At 38.9% G+C, this 17,619-nt stretch overlaps 1 protein-coding gene and 1 pseudogene across 7 annotated transcripts in view; one reads left to right on the top strand and one right to left on the bottom strand.

Moving 5' to 3' along the window:
• The window catches only part of GNE (glucosamine (UDP-N-acetyl)-2-epimerase/N-acetylmannosamine kinase), a 77,208-nt gene that overhangs the window by 21,796 nt on the left and 37,793 nt on the right, over positions 1-17,619 (bottom strand). For all 7 annotated transcript variants that reach the window (XM_004457280.5, XM_071216860.1, XM_071216856.1 and 4 more), the window contains 4 exons: positions 14,848-14,935; positions 5,244-5,454; positions 2,951-3,080; positions 2,373-2,594 (listed from right to left, as the gene is read on the bottom strand). In XM_004457280.5, the coding sequence (XP_004457337.2) occupies positions 2,373-2,594; positions 2,951-3,080; positions 5,244-5,454; positions 14,848-14,935 (651 nt within the window). The remainder of the gene's footprint in view (positions 1-2,372; positions 2,595-2,950; positions 3,081-5,243; positions 5,455-14,847; positions 14,936-17,619) is intronic.
• Positions 8,684-12,393, top strand: LOC131279475 (V-type proton ATPase subunit G 1 pseudogene; annotated as a pseudogene).

Genomic DNA, 17,619 nt, shown 5'->3' on the forward strand with positions numbered 1-17,619 from the left:
AGTAAAGAAAAGCACAGTACCAGATATCTTCACTGGTGAATTCTACCAAATGTTTAAGGAATTAACATTAACGTTTCTCATTCTTCCAGAAAATGAAAGAGTAGGAAACAATTCCTCACTTGTTGAGGCCAGGATTACCCTGATATCAAAGTCTTATTACAAAAGTATAACAAATAAAGAAAAATATAGATCAATGTCCCTTGTGAATATGGATGTAAAAATATACAACAAAATACTAGCAAACTAAACCCAGGAGCATATTAAAAGGATTATCCCAGAAAACTCCAGGAATGCAAGGCTGGTTTAAATATTAAAACAATCAATAAAGGTGATATACCATGTTGACAAAATGAAAGTGAAAATCACATGATCATCTCAGTTGATGCAGAAAAAGCATTAACAAAACCCAATAGCTTTTCATGTTAAAAAATACTCAACAAAGTAGGAATTAAAGAGAACTTCCTCAACCTGATGAAAGGCATCTACAAAACACCCACAAATACCTTTATGGTATAAGACTAAAAGTTTTCCTTTAAGATCAGAAACAATACAAGGATGTCTGCAATATACTTCTATTCAAAACAATACTGGAAATTCTAGCCAGGTCAAATAAAAGATATCCAGTTTATAAAGGAAGAAGTAAAGCTACCTCTATTCACAGATGACATGATCTTATATATAGAAAACCCTAGGGCAGCAGACTTGGCCAAGTGGTTAGGGCGTCCATCTACCCATGGGAGGTCCCCAGTTCAAACCCGGGCCTCCTTGACCCGTGTGGAGCTGGCCCATGCACAGTGCTGATGCGTGCAAGGAGTACTGTGCCACGCAGGGGGAGCCCCATGCGCAAGGAGTGCGCCCTGTAAAGAGAGCCGCCCAGCGCAAAAGAAAGTGCAGCCTGCCCAGGAATGGCACCGCACACACGGAGAGCTGACGCAACAAGATGACGAAACAAAAAGAAACACAGATTCCTGTGCCGCTGACAACAGAAGAAGACAAAGAAGATGCAGCAAAATAGACACAGAGAACAGACAACCAGGGTGGGAGGCGGATGGGAAGAGAAATAAATAAATAAATAAATCTTTTAAGAAAAGAAAAAAAAATGGGAAACGGACTTGACCCAGTGGTTAGGGCGTCCGTCTACCACATGGGAGGTCCGCGGTTCGAACCCCGGGCCTCCTTGACCCGTGTGGAGCTGGCCCATGCGCAGTGCTGATGCGCGCAAGGAGTGCCACGCCACACAGGGGTGTCCCCCGCGTAGGGGAGCCCCACGCGCAAGGAGTGCGCCCCGTAAGGACAGCCGCCCAGCGCAAAAGAAAGTGCAGCCTGCCCAGGAATGGCGCGCCCACACTTCCTGTGCCGCTGACGACAACGGAAGCGGACAAAGAAAGAAGACGCAGCAAATAGACACATAGAGTTACCATATGATCTAGCAACTCGACTCCACTGTATATACCCAAAGGAAATGAAAACATATCTCTGTACCAAAATTTGTACACAAATGTTCAAACAGCATTATTCATAAAGCAAAAAGTAAAAGCTACCCATGTCCATCAACTAAAGAATGGACAAAGAAAATGCGCTATATCCATACAATGGAATATTATTCAGACAAAAAGGAATGAAGTACTGATAGATGCTATAACAGAAATCAACCTTGAAAACATTGTGCAAAGTAACAGAAGCCAGACAGAAAAGGCCACATGACATATTGTATTATTCCATTTATATGAAATGTCCAGAATAGGCAAACTCATTGAGACAGAAAATAATTAGAGGTCGCCAGGAGCTCTGGTGGGGGAAGGGGGAGGCGGGGAGGAATGGGAATTAACTTAATAGGGTTTTTTGGGGGACGATGAAAATGTTCTGGAATTCATAGCAGTGATGGTGGCACAACATTGTGAATAAACGAAAAACCACTGTATTGTGCATTTTTATATGGTTAAAATGGTGAATTTTTTTAATTAAAAAAAATTTAAACCTACTTTAAGAGAATGAGGATTAAATTAAATGTATGTAAAATACTGAGAAAAGAGCTCTTTACCTTAACCTTAACAACTCAATAGGTAATAGTACCTATTACCATTATTAGTGAACACTGATTTTCCTACAATATTAAGAGTATTATTGTAACCCCCATTTTACAGATGAGGGAACTGAGGATGAGTACTACTCCCAAAGTCATGGAACTAGTTAAGTAGCAGAGCTAGGATTTATACTCAAGTTCAACTTTCTTCAAAGTCTAGGCTTTTAACCACTATGCTACGTTGCCCTAAAAGATGGATAAACTTCAGTGTTTTTGTCAGCAAGAAATCAGAAGGCTGACTATTCTACCTTTCTAAATCCTAAAGCAACCTTCTTTCTTATTCTCTTACCTGTGCCTGTTATGAATGTCACAAAGTTTTCCAATCCCTTTCCTTGGCCAAATTTCCTTTCTGCTAGGGCAGCACAGTTGCCATCATTGTCTACCCACACTGGGAGATGCAAGGTGTCAGACAGGGGAGTCCTGAGGTCCACAGAATTCCATTCTTGGATCAGTTTGGTAGAATGTAGCACAATTCCTTCCCGAGGATTTACACGGCCACCTGTAGAAATGCCTGAGCTCAACCACAAACACAAAATATTTCTGATTAGCAATCTTAGGAGAGTGTGCCAGTTTTCTTGGTTCAGAACACTAATTTACCAAAGATCACCTAAGACAAACATTACCCAAGGAGGCAAGGAAATTTGAAGCAGTTCTGATCTAAGGCAGTAAGTCCCCAAAGGTTTATAGTACCACCAGTGCTTTCTCTATAACACTTCTGGGTAGTCCCCATGCTTAAGGCCCACAGAAAGGACCTGGCACCATGTATACATAAGGCTTACACTGACTTGATGTTCAGTCCTGAAACAGAACATAGTAAACTTTGTATATTAAAACGAAATTTCTTAGACCTATAATTCATAAACTCACCTACTCCCAAAATTCTGCAGTTCAATTTTACAGCTTCTGCTGCAGCTTCCACGCACATCTGTAGAATTATATTAATCCTCTCTTCATAGGTTTTAGGATTGAACTGTGTATACTTTTTAACTATTTCACCCTAAAAGAGGAAAAACAACAAAATCCTTCTCACTGATCTTAGCTAAAGAGCATACCATGAATCTCTAGACTTTTTCATGATACATCAGACAAATTGTTATGGGACAGTACTGCAGATTTAGATAACTGCATAGGGAGGAAGCCACTGTCGGCCTTTAGCTGGCCCCAGGATAAGCCTAAGTAGTTTCCTGAGAAGCCATCTTGGCATATGGCTGTTGAAGCAATGGCAACTCCAGAGCCAACCAATGGCTCCCTCTCTTATGCATAAAGGAGATGTTGGTTAATCTGAATCTAGTTCATTCAAAGGTCATATTTTATTCATTCAAGTTGACAAACTTTTCTTGCTGACGTACACAGGCAACTAAATAGATATCCTAGGTAGTTGAGCTTTAAACAGCTCTGGTAACTGAAGCCAGTAATGGTATGGATACCCTATTTATTCAGCTATTTTCCATGCTGGCTGGCAGAAGTACCACAAATTCTACTTTGTAATATGTTTTAATACCAGTGATAGTCCTTCTATCTTGTTAATAATTTTTTTCTTTGCTTTTCTCTCATGTATATTATGTAAATTTCAGAATGTTAATTTTTTTAAAAATCCCACTAGCTTAGAAGAACAGTTATTTAAATCTTAGAAAATCACATTAAAATGAAATTAAAATTAATTTGGAAAGTGCTGCCATTTTTAAAATATTCAGTTATTCCCTCGAGGGTATTTTTTAAGGCTTTATGTTTTACAGTAAAGTTTTAGAATTTTCTTATTTAGATCACACAGTTTTCTGATTTAGATCATTCTTAGGAGTTTCCGTTGTTGTTATTCTAAATAGGATCTCCTTTTCCATTACATTCTTGGTTACTAATGGATTTTTATTTATCAAATACAAGGGTTAAAAATATCACTAATGATTGTCATTTAAAATAGTGCTTTTCAACCTTCACTGGGCATCAGAATCATCTGGGCAACCTTTAACAAATATTGATGCCTGGCCCACCCAGAGATTCAGATTTAATTAATCTGGGGTAGGATCCAAGTACCTGTTTTTATATTTTTTTAAGCTTCCAGGTAATGCTAACATGTGGTCAGGTCAGGGTTTCTCCTCACCTAGAGGAAAACAAATATTTGTCTATAATTTCAGATAAATAGAATATTTACATATTTATCATTATATCCAGCCATTATACTCAATTGTTTTATTAATCTACAAGTTTTTTTATTCATTCATCTTGTCTATATAAAATATTTTTATTTTTCCCTGTCCCAAATTTCCATTTTTTCTGTTCCTTGCTTTATTCCCTTCATAACTTCCAGAATTATGTTAAATAATGTTTCAGAAAATGTCCTTTTCTTCTTGATTTTCTTAATAGAAATGCCTCTAGAATTTCATCTTACAAAGGATGCTGGCCATTGATATGGAATAGATCATCTTTATGTTAAGAAAATATTTTTCTATTAATATTTTTTTAAAGGAAGACCTTTTTATTTCTCCTGAGAAAATCCATTTTGTTTTGTTTTCCCTTATTTGACCTGATGGTATTACAGTAACAGATTTCTAAAACTTTATATTCAAAATATTTCTACAATATTTTATATAATTTTCTGATATGTTTATTCTTCCTCATTACATCATCAGAGATCATTTTAGCATGAATAATTTGTTATTTTTATGAAGGTTCTCAACCTCTGTCAACCTGTGGTGATAGTATGGTTAAAAGATAAGGTGTGCTCTCCTCAGTAAAGAGCAGAATTGCAAAAATGCAAAATGGAGAACCAATTCAACTTACTAGGTTCTAAAGGAGATGCAGTTCCCTTTACCATATACAGACACCTTCAACTCATCAGCATACTCCATGATCCAAGCTGATATATATATATAGTATAGGAGTACAGGTCTCCTGAGTGACAAAAGCCATCTCTGATGCCTAAGGGAATCTCTAGTCAACTCAGATCTTGAGGCAACATTACCTTGGATTCATTGAAAAAGTCTTAATAAAGTGGTGAGACAAACATTGCAAAGGATCTCCAAATCAATACTATGGGCAAATGATTACAAGTTCTTGTGTATGTTTCTAGGTCTACCTTCCAAGCATCCTTTTTGTTTGTTTGTTTTGTTTTTAAATCAACTACTCCATGAGATATAAAGTTAAGTGCTTAGGAGTTATTTACCTTCATGCTGACTATTGCAACTCGGAGGTTTGTCCCACCCAGATCAACGGCCAAGGCACTTAAAGTTTCAAGAATATGGTCAATATCTTGAGAGATATTCTCCTTCACAGGGGGGAAGCAGAATTTCTTTTGTAGTGGCTCTTGAAGATCAATAGATTTGAGAAACTTCAAAATCCTGGGAACAGCATTCCCATCCCCATATATCTTGGAACTGCAATATACAAAAAGTCATTTAAATTAAATATTGCTCCCACACATGCTAAATTATGCTGAGAGCATGGTATTAACAGAATCTGAGACTTAAAGTGAAAAATAGTTGTGCTTGGAGTAGAGCACTCCATGCTGCAAAAGTAGGTGTCCATACTCCACTGGCAGTGCAAGCCACCTTGGGAGCTATTCCATCGCTGGAGGTGGAAGCTCCATTTCCCAAAATCAAGGGAGGAAGAGATGGTTGGACACCAACTTTAGCTACTGATTAGTATGTTGCCCTGGCTAAAGTACAACCCTAATATCAGCTAAAGTTTGAAACTGTCCAAGTCAGAAAAGAGGCAGTAGTTGCCATTTTAACTCCTCCCCTGGTAGGAGGAGAAGCAGGGATGACTGAAAATCACAGTGAAGGTAGGGATCAGCATCTTTCCACCCAGATCAGATTGCAACTCTAGCCTAAGCCCCAGCCCAACCTCCAGCAGGGAGGAAGCTGGGGAGACCTGCACCAGTCTCTCCAGGAAACTGCAGGCCACGCCATGGAGGCTGGTGTTCATCCTATTCTGGTTGTGCAAGCCACCCCAGGAACTACTCTGTGGCTGGAGCTGGATACTCCTTTCCCCAAAAACAGGGGAGGAAGAGAGGGTTGGCCACTGACTTCCACTATTGATTAGTAGATTTGGTTGGCTAAAGTATAACCGTAAGAACAGCTAAAGTTTGAACCTGTCCAAGTCAGAAAGAGGCCAGTAGCCACCATTTTAACTCCACCCCCAGCATGAGGAGAAGAAGGGCTGATTAAAAATCACAGTGACAGTAGGGACCAACTTCATTTCTGTCCAGATCTTACTGCAGCCCTAGCCTAGGCTTGAGTCCCACTGAGCAAGTTAGTACAGGGAAATAAGAAGACTAGCCACATCATGGCCAACAGACAACAACAGCTGCAAGACCCTGCTGAGACACTGACCTTGAGATCGCAATTGGGACTCTTTCCAGGGCTAAGGAGAGGCCCCAGATAATTTCAAACAGGCTTCCCCATTGGTCCCGGAAACCCCACACAAAAGGTCTCACCATTGGCCCCCACCATTGGTGGGCTAACCAATAACCACTGGGGCCCCTCCCCTTAGCATCAGCAAGGGGACAGTAATGAATACTTTAATAAAGGTAACCATACAAGTCAAATCGCTCTCTCTGCCTAGAGGAGCACACATCAAACCTCGGTGTATTTCCTTCCTTTTCTCCCATTTTTCAGCAAACTCTGTTCTTTTCCCCCATTTATCAATGAATTCTTTTTACTAGCCTAACTAAACTGGCATGTTCCTAAATTCTTTTATGCAACATAGCCAAGAACCTAGAGGAATACCACACTTACCTAGTTTCACCACCTCTGGCAAGAAGAAAGCTGGTGGGACCTGCACCAGCCTCTCTGGGTAACTGCAGGCACATTCAACCAACATAGACTGAATAGTTGGACACCAGGGGCTCCATCCATGCACCACAATAGGATAGGAGAGGAGCTGTGTTTCCTCAGCCTCTCTGGGCAAATGCAGGCACTTTCAGCCTACACAAACTGATTTGTTGGGAGCTTTTGATTCCATCTCCACCCCTCCAACCCCAAAGAATAGGAGGAGGCTTGTGTTTCTTTAGCCTCTCTGGAAAACAGCAGGTGCTTTCAGCCCACACAGACTAGATACTTGGGCACATAGCTCCATCCCCAACTCCCAATAGGATAAGAGGGGAGCTGTGTTTCCTCAGCCTCTTTGGATCACTGCAGGTGCTTTCAGCTCCACAGACAGAATAGTCGGACACTTATAGCTCCATCCCCGCCCCCAAGTAAGACAGGAGGGGAGCTGTGTTTCCTCAGCCTTTCCAAACAACAGCAGACACTTTCAGCCTGCACAGGCTAGACTGGTAGCTACCTGTGGATCTACCTCCATCCCCCAGTAGGATAGGAGGGGCTGGTGTTTCCTCAGCCCCTCTAGGCAATGGCAGGAACTTTTGGCCTACAGGGACAGAACTGTTGGGTACCTGTGGATCTACCATCATCCCCCAATAGGATATGAGGGGTCTGGTGTTTCCTCAGCCTTTCCAGGCAACGGCAGGCACTTTCAGCCTACAAGGACTCGACTGTTGTACACCTGTGGATCTACCTCCCACCCTAATAGGATAGGAGGAGGCTGGTGTACCCGCAGCCCATCCATACAATGGCAGATACTCTTGGCCTATGAGACTGAACTATTGATCACCTGTGGATCCACCCCACCACCCAATAGGATAGGAGGGGGCTGCTGTTTCCTTAGCCTCTCTGGGCAAAGGTAGGTACTTTCAGCCTACATGGACTAAAGTGTTGGGCATCAGTGGTTCCATTCCCACCCCCTAAAAGGCAGAAGGAACAGTACTCCCTCAGCCTGTCAGGTCAACCGCAGGTGCATTCAGACCACACAAATTAGATTGTTGGGCAGTCCAGAAGGTCCAACCCCACCCCTGGCAGAGGGCAGGGGGGGGGGCCAGTGTTACATCAGTCTACATGGGCAATTGCGGTTATTTGGGATCCACACAACATAGATTGCTGCAGCTCCATGTCCACTCCAGGCAGAGGAAGAAGGGGTGTGAAGCTTCATCAGTCTCTCCAGACAATGACAGATGGTCTTGGCCTGCACTATTTGAATTACTACACACAGCTATGGCTCTGTCCCTACCCCTGGCAAAGAAGAAATGTGGGAGAAGCTTCATCAGTCTGTGGGGCAACGCAGGTAGCGTCAGTCTCCAAAGCTTAAATTAGTGACCTAACTATATAGCTGGAGAAACTAGAAAAAGAACAGAAAGCTAATCCCAAGGCAAGTAGAAGGAATGAAATAACAAAAATCAGAGCAGAAATAAATGAAATTGAAAACAAAAAAACAAGAGAGGATTAACAAAACCAAAAGTTGGCTCTTCAAGAAGATTAACAAAACTGACAAACCCTTGGCTAGACCAACAAAGAAAAAAGGGGAGAAAATGCAAATAAATGAAAATGGGGACATTACTACTGACCCCACAAAAATAAAAGACATCATAAGAGCAGACTTTGAACAACCATATGCAAGAAAACTAGACAATGCAGATGAAATGGAAAAATTCCTAGGAACATATGAACAATCTACACTGACCCTAGAAGAAAGAGAAGTCCTCAACAAACCAATCACAAGTAAAGAGGTTGAAACAGTTCATCAAACAACTCCCCAAAATGAAAAGCCCAAGACCAGATGGTTTCACAGGTGAGTTCTAACAAGCATTTAAAGAAGATTCAATACCAATCTTACCCAAGTTCTTCCAAAAAACTGAACCAAGCTCATTCTATGAAGCCAGTATCACCCCAATAATAAAACCAGATAAAGATATTACCAAAGAAAAAGAAAATTACAGGGGAGCAGATGTGACTCACTTGGTTGAGCTCCAGTCTCCCATATGGGAGGTCATGAGTTTGGTTCCCAGTACCTCCTGAAGAAACAAAAACAAATAACGAGCAAAACAAATGAAAAAAAAAAAAAAACTCAGGGAGCTGATGTGGCTCTGTGGTTGAGCACTAGCTTCCCTCATGAGGTCCTGGGGTTAATCCCTGGCCCCCAGTACCTCAAAAATTTTTGAAAAATGAAAAGACAATTACAGACCCATTTCCCTAATGAATACAGATGCAAAAAAAATCCTCAACAAAATATCTGCTAACCAAAATCCAGCAACACATTAAAAGAATTATTCATCACGATCAAGTGCAAGCGTTCTTAACCTTTTTTGTTCCACAGGCACCTTTGCCAGTCAGGAGAAAACCACGAATTCCTTACTAAGTCCACACTGTACTGTGTATTATTTAATAAATATACCACACCTGCACCAACACATCCCCACAAGAATAATGATTTTTTGAGTTTCAATTCAAGTTTAAAGACCCCTGTGGTTAAGAACTCCTGATGAAGCAGGTTTTATCCCAGGCATGCAAGGATGGTTCAACACAAGAAAATCAATCAGCATAACATACCACATTAATAAATCAAAGAAGAAAAACCAATAATCATATTGACTGACTCAGAAAAAGCATTTTACAAAAAAAACAGCATCCTTTCTTGATAAAAAACTGTAAAAGATAGGAATCAAAGGAAACTCTCAATATGATAATGGCCATATATGAAAAACCCACAGTTAACACTGTTCTTGTAGCAGTTTGATATGCTTATGAATTCCAAAATTAGATATTGGATTATGTCTGTAATCTAGTCTGTACCTGGGCATGATTAAGTTATGATTAGGGCTTGATTGGGCCACGTATTAGGACACAGATAAAAGACATGGCAAAGGACAGTAACACTGTTCTTGTAGCAGTTTGATATGCTTATGAATTCCAAAATTAGATATTGGATTATGTCTGTAATCTAGTCTGTACCTGGGCATGATTAAGTTATGATTAGGGCTTGATTGGGCCACGTATTAGGACACAGATAAAAGACATGGCAAAGGACAGAGTTGAGGGTTTTTGATGTTAGAGTTTGATGCTGAAGACTTAAGCTGGAGCCCTGGAAAGTAAGCTCACAGAGGAAAGAGAAGCAAGCCCCAGGAAGAGAGGAACCCTGTGATCAGAAAGAAGCAAGCCCTGGGAAGAGAGGAACCTTGAACCCAGAAAGAAGCAAGACCCTGGAAGAGAGGAACCCAGGAAGCCTGAAACCTCACAGATGTTGCCAGCCATCTTGTTTCAACACGTGAAAATAGACTTTGGTGAGGGAAATAATTTATGTTTTACGGCCTGGTATCTGTAAGCAACTACCCCAAATAAATACCCTTTATAAAAACCAACCAATTTCTGGTATTTTGCATCAGCACCCCTTTGGCTGACTAATACAGTACTCAATGGTGAAAGATTGAAAGCTTTCCCACTGAGATCAGGAACAAGACAAGGATGTCCACTGTCACCACTGTTGTTCATTATAGTGCTAGAGGTTATACCTAGAACAATCAGGCAAGAAAAAGAAATAAAAAGCATCCAAATCAGTAAGGAACATGTAAAACTTTTGTTATTTGCAGATGATATGATCCTATATCTAGAAAGTCCTGAAAAATCTAAAACAAAGTTGCTAGAACTAATAAATGATTTCAGTAAACTCTCGGGATATAAGATCAATATGCAAAAATCAGAGGTGTTTCTATACACTAGTAATGTGAAATCTGAGGAGGAAGTCAGGAAAAATATTCCATTTACAATAGCGATTAAAAGAATCAAGTATTTAGGAATAAACTTAAATAAGGATTTAAATCATTTATTTTCAGAAAACTGCAATGCATTGTTAAAAGAAATTTAAAAAGACCCAAATAATTGGAAGAACATTCCACGCTCATGGATTGGAAGACTAAATATCATTAAGATGTCAATTCTACCTAAACTGATATACAAATTCAATGCAATCTCAATAAAAATTCCACCAGCATTTTTTAAACAACTGGAAAACACAGTTGTCAAATTTATTTAGAAGGGTAAGGGGTCCCAAAATAGCCAGAACATCTTAAAAATTCAGGAAAAGTGAAGTTGGAATACTCTCACTTCTGGACTTGAAATCATATTACCTAGCTACAGTGGTAAAAACAGCATGGTACTGGCATAAAGACAGACACATAGACCAAAGGAACCAAACTGATGGTTCAGAAATAGACCTTCATGTCTATATGGTCAAATGATTTTGTGATAAGCCTACCAAACCTACCCAGCTCAGGCAAAATAGTCCATTCAACAAATGGTGCTGTGAGAACTAGATATCCATAGCCTAAAGAAAGAAAGAGGACTCCTGTCTCACACCTTATATAAAAATTAACTCAAAATGGATCGAAGGCCTAAATATAAAAGAAAAACCATAAAACTCCTAGAAGGAAATGTAGGAAAACATCTTCAAGACCTGGTGGTAGATAGTGGATTCTTAAACCGTACACTGAAAGCATGAGCCACAAAAGAAAACATGGATAAATGTGATCTCCTCAAACTTAAAAACTTTTGTGATTCAAAGGACTTCATCAAGAGGTGAAAAGGGCCCTGCCGCCATGGCTTCTCAGTCGCAGGGCATCCAGCAGCTCCTGCAGGCAGAGAAGCGCGCTGCCGAGAAGGTGTCTGAGGCTCGCAAGCGAAAGAACCGGAGGCTGAAGCAGGCCAAAGAAGCTCAGGCTGAAATTGAACAGTACCGCCTGCAGAGGGAGAAGGAGTTCAAGGCCAAGGAAGCTGCAGCTCTGGGATCCCACGGCAGCTATAGCACTGCAGTGGAGAAGGAGACCCAGGAGAAGATGACCATCCTCCAGAACTACTTCCAGCAGAACAGGGATGAAGTTCTGGATAACCTCTTGGCCTTTGTCTGTGACATCCGACCAGAAATCCATGAAAACTACTGCATAAATGGATAGGGGAGAAGGAGTGCCTGTTCCATGGGTGGGCATTTTAGATGCCTTCACATGGAATGTGAAGCTTTAGCAAAGCTAGAGTTACATTCTTGGGGAAAGGCATTAACTTATTTCTGTATATTATGTAGTAGGTCCTTTCACTTTTTAGAGTAGCAAACCTAGGTTCTTTGTATAGACTTAGAGCTTATCCAAAGAATTTCATCTTTTTACCTCCTGTTTCTTACAAATTTAATGGGTATATGTTGTCTGATTTCCTTTGCCATTTAGCTCAAGCTACATATGTGGCAATACTGACTTTTTCTTTCTTAGATCTAGTACCAAAAACGACATTCAAAGAAAGAAAGGGGTTAAATGTTTTATTTCCCTAAGGCTTTCTTAAAGGTCAGGGGCTTTATCTATGAAAAAGTAGTAAATAGTCATTTGTAACGTGTGTGAAGCAACAGCCAACCTTAAAGTAGTCCTTTCTGGCTAAGTTTGAACAATGAATACTAGAATAACTGAGCTGCTTTTAGTTTCTTTTAATAAAAATTACTAGATAGAATTCAAAACTTATTATATGTTATTGCTTAATGTACTGTTAATCATTTAAAAGTAAAGATTCTTTGTCATGCAAAAATAAATAAACAAACAAACAAACAAATAAATAAATAAATAAAAGAGGTGAAAAGACAGCCCACTCAATGGGAGAAAATATTTGGAAACCACATATCTTAAAGATTTGATTTCCATTCTATATAAAGAGATCATACAACGCAATAAGAAAAGAGCAAGCAATCTAACTTAAAAATGGGCAAAAGATTTAAATAGACATTTCTCCAAAGAGGAAATAAAAATGGCCAAAAAGCACATGAAAAAATGTTCTATATACTAGCTATAATGGAAATGCAAACCAAAACGACAGTGAAATATCATCTTATACCACATAGAATGGCCATTATTTAAAAAAAACAGAAAACAATAAGTATTGGAGAGGATGTAGAGAAATAGAAAAACTCCTTCACTGTTAGGATTGTAAAATGGTGCAGCCTTTGTGGAAGACAGTTTGGTGGTTCCTTAGAAAGCTAAACACAGAACTGCCACATGACCCAGCAATTTCTCTACTAGGAATATATCCAGAACTGAAAACTGTGATGTGTATATCTGCATACCAATGTTCATAGTGGCATTATTCACAAATGCCAAACGATGAAAACAGCTCAAGTATCCATCTACCAATGAATGATAAACAAAATGTGGTATATACATACAATGGAATACTATGCTGTAGTAAGAAGAAATGAAATTGGGACACATATGATAACATGGATGAATCTTGAAGACATTATGCTAAGTAAGCCAGAAACAAAAGGACAAATATTACATGGCCTCATTAATATGAATTAAATCTGAAGAATAAATGTATAGAGTTAAAACCTAGAGTATAGGTTATTAGGAGTTAAGAGGAGGGTTGAGAAGGACTACTAATATTTAATGTATGTAGAAGTTTTAATTAACTTTACTCTAAAAGTGTGGAAAAGTATAGAGTTGATGGTAACACAATACAGTGAGTAGCAGCTGATTTATAAATGGGAATGTGGCTGGAAAGGGTAGTGTAGGGATGTAAATGTCAACTGAAAGAAAGCTAGATAATAATTTAGGAACTGAGTAACAGTGAACCCAGAGGTGGATGAGAATTGTGGTTGATGGTACAGATGCAAGAGTGTCCTTTTAGCTGGAGCAGATGTGTATCACTATTGCAGGGTGGTGGGAATGTGGAGAAGCATGGGAAAAACACAATTGGTGTGACCTGTGGACTGTGATTAAGAGCAGTAATATTCATGTATCTATACCAAAGATGTACTGTGTTGATAATGGGAGAGTATGGAAAAAGTGTGCCAAATGTATGTTATGGACCATAGTTTGTGGTAACAGTCTGATACCTTATAATCTGTAACAAATGCTCCACCACAGTGTGGTGTGTTGGTGAAAGGGTGTTGTATGGGAATTCTACACAGGTCCCTAATTGTTTTGTAAGTTCACAATTTACATAATAAAAATATGTTTTAAAAAATAATAATAGGGTCGGTTGGGGGGAAAATACACCAAATGTAAGATACGGGCTATAGTTAGTAGTAAGATTTTTACAATAGTCTTTCATAATTTGTAACAAATGCTTCACAACAATGTAACATGTTCATGATGGGTTGATGTATGGGAACCCTGTATGATGTTATACAAGTTTGTTTTGTAAGTTCACAACTTTTACTACACACTTATTGTTTATGTATGTTCATATATGAATGATATACTTTAATGAAAAAAAAGTTAAAAAAAATTATGCTTCTTCCTTTTAAAATAACAAATAGATCTCTTTAGCAATGCAGAAACTAAGTATCCACATATTACCAATGCAATGCCTAATTCCATTGTTGATTGAAATACAACTATTGAAATACCATCAATAAAATGCCTATATCATCAGAAAGATATTAAGAAAGAATTGCTTTGTTAAGCCAATTTCAGAATATAACATAGTTTGGGCCAATGGAAACAATTTTTTTTAAACTATTTTAGTTTTTAACTTTATATTCTCGGGAAAACAAAATTATTTTCAATATGATATTTCAAATATGGTATTTCAAAATGATATCCAAATACAGAAAGGGCAGTATGAATTAAGTAAAATGTTGAACTAGACTATAATTAAAGAAAATAAATTAACATTACTTTTTAATACTTACAGAAGTTCAAATTAGGCTAAAGAAGTATTTTTTAGCAGAAGTGCTATATTAATTAACTGGGAAAATAAAAAATATTCTACATTGAAACCCTTGGTGGAGTCTTAGGGGATAATGGTATTAACAAACACTGTCTGACCAGTGGCTACAGTGGCTAGGGGGCCCTGGACATTTAGAATGAGAGCTCTATTAAGACAATTAAACAGTGATCATAGCTTTAAAATGGTATCTGAAGCAGTTTCCCTTTTAAATTACACAAAAAAGGTTTTTATACTCACCAAGGATACTGTTTACCAAACTGAAGGTGCAGCGCTTGCAATATTTTGTCTTGGGTATCAGCATCCCGGACATGAAGAACATTCTCCCCTAGGTAAGTTCATTAACACATTACAATGATTTAGAAATGGAAATGGAAATATACAAAGAATGACGAAATGAGCAGTTTGTTATGCTCATAATTAGCCCTGAAACCTAAGGGACTGCAAATATAAGTCATCTTCTATTAGTGAGACATCATTTTTTCTACTTTATACCTTTCAAAGCACTCTTGGCAAATTTCTCATAGATCAAACACTAAAGGGCACTGGGGTCCTTTATTATTTATTACCAAAGAGAATAAATCAAGTTTTTGTTTGCTTATTGAAATAAGGAGGATTAATTTAGCATCCCCTTACTACTCCTCTAATCATTTGTTAAGTCCACTCTCTTCCAACCTGCCCTGCCTTCCATCTGCTAAGCCAGTCATTGAATCAGCTGGTCAGTCAGTCACCAGTTGGCTGTATCATCAGTCACTTTCCCTCCACCATAACAAGACAGATATTTTCTGAACAATGTGAGAGAGTAAATACACCGAAAATGGTGTGTTTCACAATAGGCTTAATTAAGAAGAGGAAAGAAACAGAAGGGTAGTGGCTAGAGAAAAGTGAGTGGTCAAGGCAGGGTTGTTTTGAATTGTTTTGTTTTTTAAGATATAAAATGGCTGAGGCATGTTTAAATGATTATGAGGCTAGAAATACTTGGAAGAGAAAGGATGACTGGTAGAACGAGGTCTCTGAGAAGGCAGGAGGGGTAGGTATCTAGAAAACAGGGAGAAGGATAAGCAATGGACATGCAGGAGGGACTCTTCCCTCTCCCTGCTACCCTCAACTGTAAAGAAGGAAAGAAAGGATGGGCACATACATTTTAAAGATGTGGTGGCAAAGCTCCGAGACTGCTTTTGACAAAAGACCATGCTACCTAACCCAGTGTGCAAGTCTCTGTTCATACTTACCAAGTGGTATTCAACACCGTCTCCTTGAAACTCTTACTTTTCTTGGCTTTAATATAACCTTCTCCTAGCTTTTCTCTGACCACACTGGCAGTTCATTTTTAGTATTCCTTTCTGGCTCTGTCCTCTTCAACTCTAAATGTTGAAGGGCTCTAGAGCTTGGTCCTGGAGTCCAGTATTTTCCTAATTAAATGTTCTCCCTCATTTAGTCTCTTGGTTTTAAATACCATCTATAGGGAAGCAGATTTGGCTCAATGGATAGAGCAACCACCTACCACATGGGAGGTTCAGGGTTCAAACCCAGGGCCTCCTGACCCATGTGGTGAGCTGGCCCATGCGCAGTGCTGAGGTGCGCAAGGAGTGCCGTGCCATGCAGGGGTGTCCACCGTGTAGGGGAGCCCCACGCACAAGGAGTACACCCATAAGGAGAGCCACCCTGCGTGAAAAAAGTGCAGCCTGCCCAGGAGTGGCGCCACACACACGAAGAGCTGACGTAGCAAGATGACACAACAAAAAGAGACACAGATTCCCAGTGCTGCTGACAAGAATATAAGCGGACACAGAGGAATGTGCAGCAAATGGACACAGAGAGCAGACAATGGGGGGGGGGATAAATAAAAAATAAATTTTAAAAAATTTAAAAATAAATAAATACCATTATAATATAGAGTGCCACTCATCCTCTATATTCTTTCTTTATACTAGTAATGGAAACTGAGCACCTGATCACCCAGCTGAAGACTACATATTTCTTAGCTTCCCTTGCTCCTAGATATGACCATGTCATTAAACTGTGATGGTATGTGAGAATATTTATAACTTTTAGGTCATATACTTAAAGGGAAGGGCATCTTCCTCTTCTCTCCTTTCCATTTGCTAATATGTAGACTTGATGGCAAGAACTGGAGTAGCCATCAACAAACAGGTGGAGGCTAAGTCTCTGATGACTATGAGTTGACACACCAGCTCCAGACAGCCAACCAGTGAGAAAGAAAGAAAATGTAACTTACTTAAGCCAAATATTATTTATGGTCTCTTTGTTACTGCAACTGAAGTGATATCCTATCTATATGCCAATAACTCTCTAATAACTATTCTAACTCTAACTCCCTGGAACCATCTGGCTGCTCACTTACCATTTTGATTTTTATATCTAACAGGCATCTCAAACTTAACATGACCACAGAGAAATTTTAATCCCATCCTCTTCCAAACCTGTTCCTCCATCCAAAATTCTAGGAGTCATTGCTGATTCCTTTCTCCCTTTGTCCTCAACAGTCAGGCATCAACAAGTTCTATAACATTTCCCAAATCCATCTAACTTTTCTTCATCTCTAATAATACCACTTAATTTAAACCACTATCACCTCTCATCTGAATAACTGAAATAGCTCCTTAATTTGTCTCCCTGCTTCCACTCTTTTTAAAAAAACATATAATGGATTTATTATTGTTATTTTAAATTAATGCATGTTTTTCAAAATTTTTTTTTTCATAAAATAAACTTTATTTTTAGAGAAGGTTTAGATTATAGAAAGGTTACAGAGAAAGTATAGAAGCTTCCCATAAATACCACGCACTCCCCCTCCTACATTTTTTGTTATTACTAACATCGTACATGAGTATGGTACATTTGTTACAATTGATGAATACATATTGAAGCACTGTTACTAACCAAGATCCATAGTTTATATTATGGTTTACACTTTGCATTCTACAGTTTTATAGGTTTTGACAAAATGTATAATGGCCTGTATCTGCCATTGCAATATCATGCAAAACA

Source organism: Dasypus novemcinctus, chromosome 8 (genome assembly GCF_030445035.2).
Source record: "Dasypus novemcinctus isolate mDasNov1 chromosome 8, mDasNov1.1.hap2, whole genome shotgun sequence".
In the NCBI taxonomy this organism is placed as follows: Eukaryota; Metazoa; Chordata; class Mammalia; order Cingulata; family Dasypodidae; genus Dasypus; species Dasypus novemcinctus.